Source organism: Passer domesticus, chromosome 22, assembly GCF_036417665.1.
Source record: "Passer domesticus isolate bPasDom1 chromosome 22, bPasDom1.hap1, whole genome shotgun sequence".
Lineage (NCBI taxonomy): Eukaryota > Metazoa > Chordata > Aves > Passeriformes > Passeridae > Passer > Passer domesticus.
In genome coordinates, this window is record NC_087495.1 from 7,845,341 (window position 1) to 7,857,864 (window position 12,524).

Here is a 12,524-nt window from a genome sequence, read left to right on the forward strand (position 1 = left end):
GGTTTAAATCCCCACTTTCCTTCCTATACTCTATATACTGTACTGTCCCCCGAGGCAGTGAATTCCCACATGCACTTGAGGCATTGCTGCTTGAGGAGCTGCCTGTGGTAGCACAACTGAGCACAACTGTCCTCTCTTCCCATGGGGTTTTCTGCCCCCTTCTCCAACATCTGGGATTTGGGCAAAAGGGAGGAGATTATGTCACTTATCGTTCCACTCTTGAGCTAGGAGAGTGCTGTTCCCACTCTTTTTCCCTGCCAAAATGTTCCCTTTACTTCCCTAGCAGCTGACTGTCTCCCACAAGGAGACTCTCTGTGGCTCTGGTAAGGTGGGAAAGCACAGCACACACTCCCTTCCCCTTTCATTAATAAGTGCCCAAGTGCTGGGAGCATACCCTCCAGTTTTTTCCCTGGAGAGAAGGGTGTGCTTGCTTTCCTCGTGTCTGTCTGGATACAAGGGGCTTGTGTTGGGAGCCTTCTCACATTCCTGAGGGAGAATTCAACTGGCTGGGGGCAAAGCCTGATGGACCCTTTATGCCATGAGCTCTAAACCAGGCAGGTGTTTTGCAATCATCTTCTCTGTCCCTCTGGCTCTTGGGGCATTACTCACTTTGTCCCACCACAACAGCCTTGGGCTTCCTCTCAGCATCACTGTCCTGACCTAAGCATGCCCACAGCTGTGATAAGGTGCCCTACTCTGCACCTGATTCAGTGATGGTTTCTCAGATAAATGAGCTGCAAAAATTTTCTAGGATAAACATCCCATGTTAATGCCAAGAGCTTCCTACACTCAAGTCACTTGTGAATCTCTCTAGCCTAGATTCTCAGAGCTGAGATGCTCTCTGCTTGCCTCCTGCAGACATGGTAGGGGAAAAAGGCAGTGGACAGAAAGAACAACAGCCAAGAGGCAGAACTCCCATTTAAATCCTGGGCTTCTTCAGTGAAACAGTTTTCCACTATTTGTCACAAGGTCTAACAGCTCCAGGGAGCTAAGCATGCTCTTGGCGTGACTGCATACCTCTCAGAGCTACTGCTCTCCCTAGCAGGGGGACAGAGCAAGTACAGATGCCATGGGAAATGGAAGTGCCAATGTCTGGTTTAAACACTTGATCCACACAAGACCTCGTCTCTCCCACCACCACTCCATCTTCTTACTCCCAGCCCTCTCCCCAGCAAAGTTAAAAGTTTTGCCTACCTGGCAATATACTTCTGGTAAATATTTACATCTTCGCTGACGGCTGGTTTGTCAGTGGGTAATCCATTCCTAATGGGAGACACACAGGGCAGAGCTGGTTAGCAGGAACAGGGCACAGCTTAAACTCCTTGTTTCCCTCACACACCGCTGACAGATCAGGAGAGAGGGCCCAGAGAAGGGTACCAGCAAAGACACCCATAAGTTTAAATTCCCTCCCCCTTTGCCCTTCAAATCCTGTACCTTCTTTTCCCAGGGAAACATACAGGCTGTCTACCACCCTTCCTGCATGTTCCCTCTTTGCAGGACTCAGAGCAGTTTGTTGCAGAAACTAAGAAGACCAACCACAAACATTTTTCTGTTTCTACAGAAAAATGCCTATGCAAAAAGTGATGGCCACATGCAAACACTTCTCTGAGGCACCTGGCAGCACTGGCCTTGTGTGCATGGGAGCTTTGCCCCTGGCTCACCTGCAGGAGAAGAGTCTCTCTGCCAGCCACGTTGTGAGCTATTGCCATTTCCCTGCAGCCAGCAGCCGTGCTGCTCTGTGACCAGCACTGGAACAGTGGCTCCAGCCCCTGGATGGGGCTTAAAATGCCTCTTTGTTTCACAGACACCCCAAACTCTAACAGACAAATTATGTATTTTAATCAATGAGAAAAACACCCCATAAGTGTCACATAAGCCTGGATTATTTTACTTCGTTAGGAAGTAGATAAAAATAACATCCTTAGTGAGTTCAGGGAGAGGGAAAATGAGATGCAGGGCCAGACTCCAGCCTACCCAAGAGATAGGGCCACCCCAGTGCACCTCCAGACAGGCTGCACACCATCTTCTTTGTGTGCTTTGCCTGTCCCCAACCTCCACTCTGCCTCCTTGCAGCTCTGCACCCTGGTTTAAACAAGGACACTTTCGCACAGAGTTCACGTGAAGGTAGACGAGTTCAGGGCAGGTTAATGGCATTGGATCTAAGAGAGTTTAAACCCATGGCAAGGCTGTATGTGCAGATGTGTGAGAGTAAAGGGTAATTCCTGCCAGGCTATTGAACCCAGTGGGGAGTGGGAATGGGAAGCCACGGCCCAGATATCACAGTCAGCACTTCCTTCACCAGCACAGTTAATGGGCTGCTGCCTTTTATCATGGAAGCCTCTATCTAGTGAGCAGCCTGAAGGAGAAGGGACCAGAGCCCATTCTGTACTGCAGTGTGTGATTAGGACACTGGAAGTGCCAGGTTGAAGGCCATGGTCACCTCCATTCCAGCTGCAGCCCCATCATGATGTCCTGGTTGAGGAAGTCCTGTGGCCAGAGGAAGGCTCACCATGGTGCTGGCAAACCTACATCTGGCAAGAGGCAGGAACAAGCAAGAGAAAGGAAAACAAACTGGGATCCCATGCAACACCACAGCAGATAAGAAGCTTGCTTATCTTGCTTGTGCCCTTAGGCACAGCTCTAGGATGGCGACTGAGCCCCAGGCAGCTGAGTGTTCTCAAGTTAAAGTTAAGGCACTGCAGGCACAGAGTCTCTGACCAAGTCACCCGTCACAACAGGACGCTGAGTCTACAGGAATATTTTCATCACTGTTTTTGAGTAATAGGAGTCCCTGCCTGTCATCTGTAGCACATTACAGGTTCATCCTGAGCAGGACCCTGAGCAGACCCCGAGCATCCTGAGCAGATGCAGATGTTAATAATCCTCTGTCCTTTCCCATACAACTTTACTATGGAGCTCCCCATCTGCCTGCAGGCAGTTGATGAAACAACCATTTCACACGGAAGACAGGTATCATTACATGGCTCTGCCTTCCATGTGGGGAATCAGGGAAAGTGGGTGAGAAACAAGTAAACCCAAACCATGACAAGAAAGCGGAGAAGTCTCTCCCTTCCTCCCTGCTGCAGCCTGACGTACAAATGTATCTCTTCTACAGCTCCCACCTCTGGAAAGCACATTAAAAAGTAATCCAAGGTTTGGCAAGGCCTTCAGATACCTCCATTCAGTCAATGGCATCACTGCAGAGACTGCTGGCAACGTATGTGCAGGAGGTTATTAGTGGTAATTGGGCTAATGAGTTTGCCCAGTCTGAGGGGTAATTGAATCACCTCTATTTCTGTAAGCAAATTGAGAAGACACAAGCCTGGCCCCACAGAAGTAGGTATATGCCTAACTCCTATGGAAATTGATGGGAATTAGGCACCAAAATGTCTTCTGAGTTCTGGGATAAACAAAAAGCCCCATCTTGCTAACAGTAAAGTCAGCAGAGTCATGCCTTTGAGTTAAATGGAAACAAGAATCACACATCCAGATGCCTGGGAAACCACAGGGAGAAGAAAATAAAGTAGTTCCAACCTTGACCTTAAGAGTGCTGACAGCACCATGTTCCCTCCTCTTTCATTTAAACATATGAACTCAGGAGCATTTGGACTCCAGATTCATGGCTGTGACTGCTGATGGCAGGTCACAGCCTTAGCGCAGACCAGATAAATACAGATGTAAGGCATAAAAGAGGAGCAGGCACTTTGACAGAGAGCAAAGAGAACCATCCCATGAACAATGCAGTATTTAACAGTGCAAGAACTTGGAACTGCCCACTGAACCACACACCGACTTGTGGTATGATCCCCCACAAGTACTTAGGTAAGAAAAGTGGGAGTACACTTACTTTACTGTAGAGACTGTTCCAGTTGTGATGGAGTCTGTCTTGGAGAAAGTTGATTTCAGGTACTCAGGAGTGTTGAATGGCAATGAGATGGACTGCTCTGGCCCGGCCACAGGAGTGCTGCTGGGGGTACTGGTGAGGGAGGCAGGAGCCAGGCTGGGGACTGGAGCTTTTACTGGAGTGAGCTTCTGAATGTTCCTCACATCATACTTGGAAGGCCGGCCTACCTTGCCTGTCTTGAAGGCGATGGCTCCTCCCATATCTGGGCTTCCTTCCCCAGGCTTGAAAAGGTGCAAGTACTTGACATTTTCTAGGTCATACTTGGAGGCCTTCTTGTAAGTGTTGCCATTTTGTGGCCTGATGCTCTCACCCGTCTTCAGCTTTTGAATGAAGAAGTCATATTTGGAGGCCCGTGACATCAGGCCCTGCATCTGGGAACTGCTGGGAGAGGGCAGTGGCAGGATAGTGGCTTTGGTCTCCGTCAGCATGGAGGCGTCCGTACCCGGCACGCGCATGGGCTGTGCCAGCACCGAGGACGGCTCTTTGCCCAGCTTGGAGCCCAGCTCCTCAGATTTGGCCAGGTGCAGGGGCCACGAGAGCTGCTCTCCAGCTTTCAGCTTGCGGATGTACTCCTCGTACTTGGAGAAGCGGGCGCGTTTGCTCATGGCGTCTTCGCCGGGCAGGGAGGCAGCGGCCGCCGCGGCCTCTGAGGTAGCAGCGTTCAGCTTGTCGAAGCTGATCTTGCGGGCCAGCTCATCCCGCATGTTCTGGTCGTCGTAGCCGAACATGCCCAGGAACTCGTTCATGGTGGTGGCGGCGTAATCCCGCAGTGATGAAGCTTCCCCTGCAGCGAAACCAGAGGAGAGACTCACACAAGGCACTGATTTTTCTTCTCCTCCCATACCAGCATGAGTATGGGGGGGGAGGAAGGGGAGAGGGGAACATGATCTACTGACGTTTGGCTCACTTGTTAGGTTTTATGACTCTTAAATTAATTTGTTTAAAAAAAAAAGTAATTAATACTGGGGTAAAATAAAAAGAGTTCATCAATGCCAGGAAAATCAATTTCCTAAATGTTCTAGCCGATGGCTTTTCAGTACATTAAACAAAGTTTCATAAATGTCTCTGCACTCTTGCCTTGGCCTAATATGAAGAAAAAGTAATTTTACTGGAAGTGAGACCAATGCCAATATGCCGAGGTTTGTACAGATCTGTCCTTGTGTATATTTGTGTATGGAAGGAGGTGCACAGAGGATAGATGGCAGCATGTGTAAGGGGGAAAACCCATGTGAAAATGCTGCGTGTGTTGGTGAAGAGCAAGCAGGGCTGAGAGCAGGCAGGACAGCATGGTGTGAAATGGATAAGGGAAACGGGCAAGGCAATGTATGGGGTGGAGCAGGAGGAGGGCAGAATAGAACAGTGCAGAGAGGAGGAAAGCAGCAGAGGTGGAGATGAGTCAAGGCAGGGGAAGAGCAGCAAAGGCTGTGTGCACAAGAAACCTGGCAATAATGAAGAGTGCAGGAAGGAGAGGAGAAGGCAAGACAAAGACAGATCAGTTCCCCATCACTGTTGCAGTCCTTCCATTCCCTTCCTTTTCAATTTTGTAAGGATTCACTCAGCTTGCTCTCTTCCTTCTCAATCCCTGTAACTGGACAGCTGTACTTGACATGTGGAAAAGGGCCACAGTCCAATGAATGCTACAGAAACCTACAGGCAGCCTCTCAAGCAGCCAGGAACAGCTTCCAGTAACACCAGGAAAGGGGAAGTCCACACAGGTGAAAGAACAGCCTTCTCTCCATCAGGATTTAGACTGAGGAGAGAAAGCTGTTGTCCTGATATGGGCTCCAGGGAGGGGGAGAAAGCCAGTGCTCCGGAGCATGGGTTGGGGAAGGGGCAGGAAGGGGTTAGTCTCATGGAGCCTGATTACAGGGGAGGAAGAATGAGCAAAAGCTGTCCTTCTTTGGGTCTCTCCCTCCCTTCTTCCCTCCCCTACTCCCTCAGGCAGCTTTGCAGCCCACCATGATGAGAAGAACACACATCTGGAGGTCACCCACTATCAGTGTAAAGGAGGAAATAAAGACTGCTCTGATGCGCCGGCCTGGCCTCGTTTAGGCTTCAGTCTGACACGGCGCTCCTCCTCCTCTCCCTCTTGCTTTCTCCTGCAGAGTAAAAATTTACTGTGTGCTGGAGTCCTTCAAACCTCCCTCATCATCTTTACTCAACACTTGCTCTGGCTCTAATGGGCAAGCACATTCCTTCCCAGGCAGCCAGCACAGGGAGGTACAGTGGCAGCAGAAGGGAAGTTCTGGGCATGGGGTCCCACCCAAAACAAAGCAACACTGCCTTGAAACACAATGGAAAAGGAAGGCATCAAGACGCTGCCACGGGACAGGTCAGCAGATCCAAAAGATCCCTAAGATGGGGGGAGTCTGACAGCCAGTGATGCCCACTTGCACAGGCAGGCACGTACACGAGAGCGTTTCCGCGCACGCAAGAGCCTGTCAATGAGCACAGTCGAAGTTCAATAGCCATCAGCTCCCACAAATCAGTTTTCACAGGACTCTATGGAGGAAAAGACTGCCTGTGACGGGCACTAAATGGGCAAGACCATGAAGGTCACATTCCTGCTCCAGGATTGCCTGGAATAGCTGTTTTACTGCAGCAGAAGTGCTGCTACTCTGGTTCCCTGTGTACGTGGTTCTGGGGAAGGCGATGTGAAGAACACGCCCAGAGCCTGCAAGGCAGGGGACAAAGCCACACCTGCTGGGATCTGGCTTAGCCCAACATGACCTTCCAGTTCCAGGCACTTAAGCCCAGCATTCTGCATGGGATTTGGGATGCCTGACTCCAGAATAAACACCCTGTTAGTCACAGAATGGGTGGCAATGCCCCTGAGGTGTCAGGCTCAGGGCATAGCACAACCTCATGGGTTGGTATTAATCTTCCAGGATGTTAAATGCAGAACCATTCCTCACTGGGTCCAGCAACAAGACTGCCTGAAGGACAACTTTATCTTTCTCACACAGCACATTAAAAAATTTCATTCTGCTTTAAAGCAGTTCTCCTCTTCACCTCTTTTTTTTCTTTTCCCACTTCCATTTCAGCGTAACCCTATGACCCAACAAAAGAGAATGAACCCATGAAATCCCTACTGGGTCTAACAATTTCCTGTTTCTCTTCAATTTGCTTTCCCTGTTCTGCTTTTCCTTTCTTTTTGGACCAGTAAAACAACCCTCAGCTTTGCTCATAATGCCCTGATTTCCAGCATTGCACAGCAAAAATCTAGCCAGCCTGTGTCAAGCTGCAAGGGAAAAAAGAATTCCACACTGAGGATCTGATACAAAATGAAACTATTAAATGACATTTTTGCTAGCTTTAGTCACTTCCCTGAAAGCCAGTGTGCCACATCTTTGGTACCATGTGGCTATACCTCAACTGGTGTAAACAGTTAGATGCAAAATCCAAGCCTATGGGAAAGGGAAAGGGGGGTGGGGGGCAGAACTTCTTTTGAGCTTTGTGAAGTCTGAGTTCAGCTTTCACTGTCATAGATATAATCTCCAAACACACCTTGAACTCTGCTTTTCCTTTGCTCAGATTTGGTTCCCGATGGTCACAACACCCTCCCTGCTTTGTTGGTGTTGCTCAGTTTCTCCTCACCCACATTTCTCACATGCTCTGGCCAGTTCCCACCGCTCACTGCCAGGAACTGCAGCTCTACTCATCCAGCACGAGCCCAACAAGCCCAACACATCCCCTGAAGTTAAGAAAACCTGCCTTTAATTGCTCAGGCACCTAACATGAAGGACAGAGGCTCCTCCAGTGGAGGCACCCTGTTACAGAAGGGAGCTGGCCCACCAGAAGGATCGTATGAGATTCAGCCACCTCACTTCAAATACACTTTCAGACAACGGTGAAGAGGAATTGATATTACCTGACAGAAAACCCTCCTCATTTCCACAAACAGACAAAAAACGAAGCAGGACAACAGTTGGGGAACACTCCCTGTGAGGAGTCCTGGAAGCCACAAGAAGCATTATCCCTGTGCTTTCCTCCCCCTTCCCTGCACTGCATTTTCCTCTCCTTTCCTGTGATAATAAAGGGCTCCCTCTCCCCTTGTCGCTGCTCTCCATTTGTGGGCATTGCCAAAGAGCAGAGATCTGTGTGTCTCAGAGCAGCTATCATATCACAAAGGATCCGAAGCTAGCAAAAAAGGCGCTAAAAATAGCCTGCAGCAGCACACTATATATGGAAGGAAAAGCAAAACAGCCCAAATGGAGTGCAAGGTCTGGATACTGGGGGATGGGACATCCCAGCCAGGGCTTTGTCCTTTATTCTGCTTGGGAGGGAAAATACGTAGACCTGGGGGATACAAGATGATGAGCAAGAAACTGGCACTTGGCATGTATGCTCTCCTAAGTGAAGTCTCCCCAGGAAACTAGGAAGAGAAAACTCTCCTGGTTGAAAACAGGGCCAATGAATATTCCAAGTGACTTAGCCAAGAAGCTAAGAAAAGAAAGGCAGATCCAAAAGCTTGTACAGGGGGAAGCTCCTACTCCGACTGCTTTAGCCCACTATGTAACAGACAAAGTGAAGAACATGTGTAGGAAAATCTGCCTGGGTATGTGTGCGTCAGTGAGCGATTGTGGAAAGGGATCTGTGTCAGAGACTGCACCGAGAAATCTCACTGCTATATATAAATGTGCACAGAGGAGCATGGGCCGGTCAGTGGGCAAGAGAGGGTGCCTGAATGAATGAACAAACATCTGCACATCCAGATCAGCTTCTGACACCCATCTCCTGACAGACACCAGCTTTGTGACTCCTCAGTGTGCTTCCCAGGTGGACCAGGGAGGAGGCACACAGGGCCAGACTGAGCACCGACTCCCGAGTCCTGTTTTTCCCAGGGGAGCTGGAAAAGAAACTCCATCTTGTTGCAAAGCATGAGGCTTGAAGAGCACTGACTGAGTCCCTGTGAACTTCTGCCTGATGCACAACAAGCCTTCCTGTCAGCCTGAAGGACACAAAGGTGGCCAGGATTGGCAACAGACCACGAGAGGCACTGGTGGAAGACATGGGCACCAGCTGAACCCCCAAAAGTGGACAATGTGTGCACACACCAGGACTCTGGGAAGCTGGAACCCTTCTCATCCCCATATAATTAGGATCACTTTTCCCACTGACCAAGAAAGCCTGTTAGATGTAGGATTTGGTTTTCTGTGTGGCTCCTGCTTTGCACACAAGTTTCCAGCTGAGGCAAGTATGGGCTCAGTTTTAAACACTGCTCAGCACTGTCAGCCCTGTACCCTCTATTCTCATGGGGAGCAAGTGGTACTCAGGATCTTCAAATCAAGGTTTCTGTGATGACTCCCCCAAAGGCACTTTGACTGGGAGGGCAGAGCTGTATTCCTCTCCTTTCATCTGACTCCTGTGACCCCACAACTCTCACAAAAAAATTCCTCCTTTTTGACAGAGGAAATTCCAAATCTCACTGGAATAGGTTTAGCTCACACTCAGTAATGTCAGGTGTTGAGAGGACTTGGTGATGAACAGCTGAAAATTCATATCCTGAACACTGACAGAAAAAGTAAAGGAAAATAACTTTGTCCTTTCCAAGGCAAGGGATGTTTCTTGTGCTTTCAGGGAAATGTTGCAAATGACATTTATAACAAGGTTCTTGAAACAGACGCTCAAGACACAGCAGCACGTCTGTTTTCAAGTCAAATCCCATGTGATTCTGTATGTAAACTGGACGCCTCATGTGCCATTACCTGCCTTAGACGTAAATGAGGCTTCAGCTACCCCTCCTTCCCAAACAGTTACCCATTTTTGCATAATCCTTCGACAATACAGCCCTGCAAAGGTATTTTGCTTAAATCTCTCGCCCCATTGAGAAACCTCAGCCTCTTTTCATTTTCTCTAGTTTAGGAACATTTTTTTTTTACATTTAAGTTCCCCTCCTTTTAGTTTTCATAGCAAATAAAAGCTGCAAATGGTGAGGTGGGGTGGAGTGGTGTGAATTAAAACAAACTAAACCAGAGTCCAGGCACAATCACCTTGTGTCTGGGAACGACAAGGGCTTTCCTATCAAAGGAAACTGAAGGTCACACTTTCCCTCATTGATCTTGCAATGTTTGTTAATTACTCTGTCACTGATGTGGCGAAGGATAATTAAACAGCTCTGTTTATATCTTATATGCATAATTATGTGCGCTGCCACTGAACTCGTGAAGACTAGAGAATGTGCCTCTCCAGAAGGGGAACGGACAGACGGAGATGAGTTTCAGCTGCATTATTAACAGGAGGAGGAAAACATGCGCACACACAAAAGGAGGAAAGTTTGATGGATTCACAAAGTGCTGAGATCAGGGGAGGGGTGCGTGCAGGTGGAGCAGATTAGGGGAAGATCTTTCAATTACAGATCGAGCCCAGCTGAGTGACAAATGGGGAGGGAGCTGCTCTGCCCTAACGGAGAGAATTCAATTCACCCAAAGCTTTTATCAAGGCTTAGCACTCATACACCCCCTCAAATCAATCTGGGGGAAACCTGGGTATCAGAAAGGGAGCAAGAAAGTCATCTGATGCTTTCCCCAACATCTCTTGTTGAACTCAGCTTTTGAATGAACCACAAAAATGAAGCAGAAGCAATGTGAAAATAAGAAACACACAGCCAGAGGAAAAACACACGAGATTGTGGGGGAAACTTTGGTTTGGGAGCGGCATTTTCACCAGCTCCATCCTGAGCTCAGGGCGCGCAAAGCTCGAGGACTGGGCCCCTCGTGAGGGGAGGCAACACCACGACACGAGCATCACCTCAGCCCCTCCGCCCGGCCGAGCAGCGAGAGGGGCTCTCTAGGGACCGTCCCAGCTTCGCCCTGGCTCCGTTCAGCCTCCCGCAGGCTCCCCCCGATCCGGTCCAGTCCCTGCAGGAACACCTCGGCGGCCATTCCTTCCAGAACCTTCATCCCGGCCACTGCTCCCGTCCCGCCCAGCCCGGTCCCGCTGGGGAGCGGGGCTGTCTGTCCCCGGGGGCTGCCTGTCCGCCCGTCCCCGGGGGCCGTCTGTCCGTCCATCCCCAGGCCCTCTGCTCACCCGGGGCCCCGCAGGTCGGGGCTCGGCATCGGGCCTCGGCAGCTCTGGAAGAGGCAGCCCTGCCAGAGTTCCTGACCCTCTCCCAGCTCGTCCTCGGCCTTCGGCGGCCAGTAATTACTGATCAAGGTGCCACGTGTGGCCATGAGGGTGGTTAGACAGCTCAGCCAGCCCGTGTGTGGACACCCTGAAGGATGCACCTGGGATTTGTCACAAGACAAATCTCTGCTTCTCTTTGCTTTCATGGGAATACAAGAGCAGGGAACCAGCACCCACCACAGCTATGGCCATCTGAGTGGTGTGAAGGAGTCTGGAGGGTGAGCTTTGTCCTACCCAGGGATTTGTGGTCTGGAAAGAACTATCCAGCTACGTCTACCCTCACAGCACCCTTCTTGGGAAGGGGAGGCTGAGCCAGAGGCAAACTCCGTATGGTCCCAAGAGCAAAATGACAGCTCTCACCCTTCCCCTTGGCTGCCAGGTGCTGCAGGACCTGCCATGGACACAGAAAATGAAACTCTGAAGCTGCCCCGTATCAGGAAATGGAGGGGACAGAGGGCTTACCTGAGGTGGTTCCTGCCCCCAGCTTGGAGCCTGGTTCGCTGGAGGACCGGTAGGCATCGTCCTTTGCTGGCCCGTCTGAATCCCTGTCATCCAAGAAGTTGCCATCCTGTGAGCCCCTCAGAGCGTCTGCCTCGTCCCCGTTATCTTCCTCGTCGCTGCAGCCCTTGGGCTGCACCATGTAAACCCCTTCAGGGGGCACCTCTGTGCTCTCGGTGCCCTTACACTCCTTGCCCTCTGCTCGCCCCAGCAAGGGCTCCTCATTGTACTCCCCGTTCACCCACTTCTCGATCACCTCCCTCCTTTTGTCCTCCTCGATCTTCTGCACGCAGCTGAGTCCATCTGAAAACTCTGTCCCCAGCTCTTTGGTCCCAGGCTGGGGCAGGTCCTTGTTGCTGCTCTCCTGCTGTGGCCCCTTGTCGGCACGTGCCTGCTCAGCTCCCCCGTGGTCGAAGACGACTTGGCGGCTCAGCTTGGCACAGATGGCATTTAGCTTCAGGCCGCCTTTGCGCTTGGCAGCCATCGCGGGTTTTCCTGAGGCTGCGTCAGTGCATATAGTTCTTTCAGCTAGGAAGAGAGAGGAGAGAGAAGCAAGGAAGGGCATTAGTGGGATCAGACAACTTGAACCCAAACAGCTAAAGGATGGTGCCAACCCACTGGGCTTTCAGGCATGGCCAGATTCATCCTTGGAAAGGTGGAGCTACTATGTGCTTCCTAAGCTCTGAGTGGAAGCCCAACCAGAAGAGCTCGGTGAGAAGCATCCTCTGAATCTGCTAGGACCAAAATATGCCACTGGCCACAAGAAAGAGGCACTTATTTGTGCTGGGACAGAACTGGGCTTGAAAGACCCCAAACATCCCAGGCAGGTGAGCGTGGCACCAACCTTTGCTCCTGGCTGAGGCAGGATACGAGTTTGTTAAAAGCCCGGATTGCCCTCTCCTTCAGACTGCAGCACCACCTGCTTTAGGTCCCTAGCTCTATCCCAGATGTAGTGAGTGCCACAAAACCACACTGGCCACTGACCGCACCCAAGCAT

General features: G+C 50.5%; 1 protein-coding gene across 50 annotated transcripts in view; it reads right to left on the reverse strand.

Annotated features, from left to right (window-relative positions):
• CASZ1 (castor zinc finger 1) overlaps positions 1–12,524 on the reverse strand; it is a 269,195-nt gene that overhangs the window by 34,270 nt on the left and 222,401 nt on the right. For all 50 annotated transcript variants that reach the window (XM_064397406.1, XM_064397402.1, XM_064397423.1 and 47 more), the window contains 3 exons: positions 11,492–12,055; positions 3,848–4,688; positions 1,195–1,263 (listed from right to left, as the gene is read on the reverse strand). In XM_064397406.1, the coding sequence (XP_064253476.1) occupies positions 1,195–1,263; positions 3,848–4,688; positions 11,492–12,055 (1,474 nt within the window). The remainder of the gene's footprint in view (positions 1–1,194; positions 1,264–3,847; positions 4,689–11,491; positions 12,056–12,524) is intronic.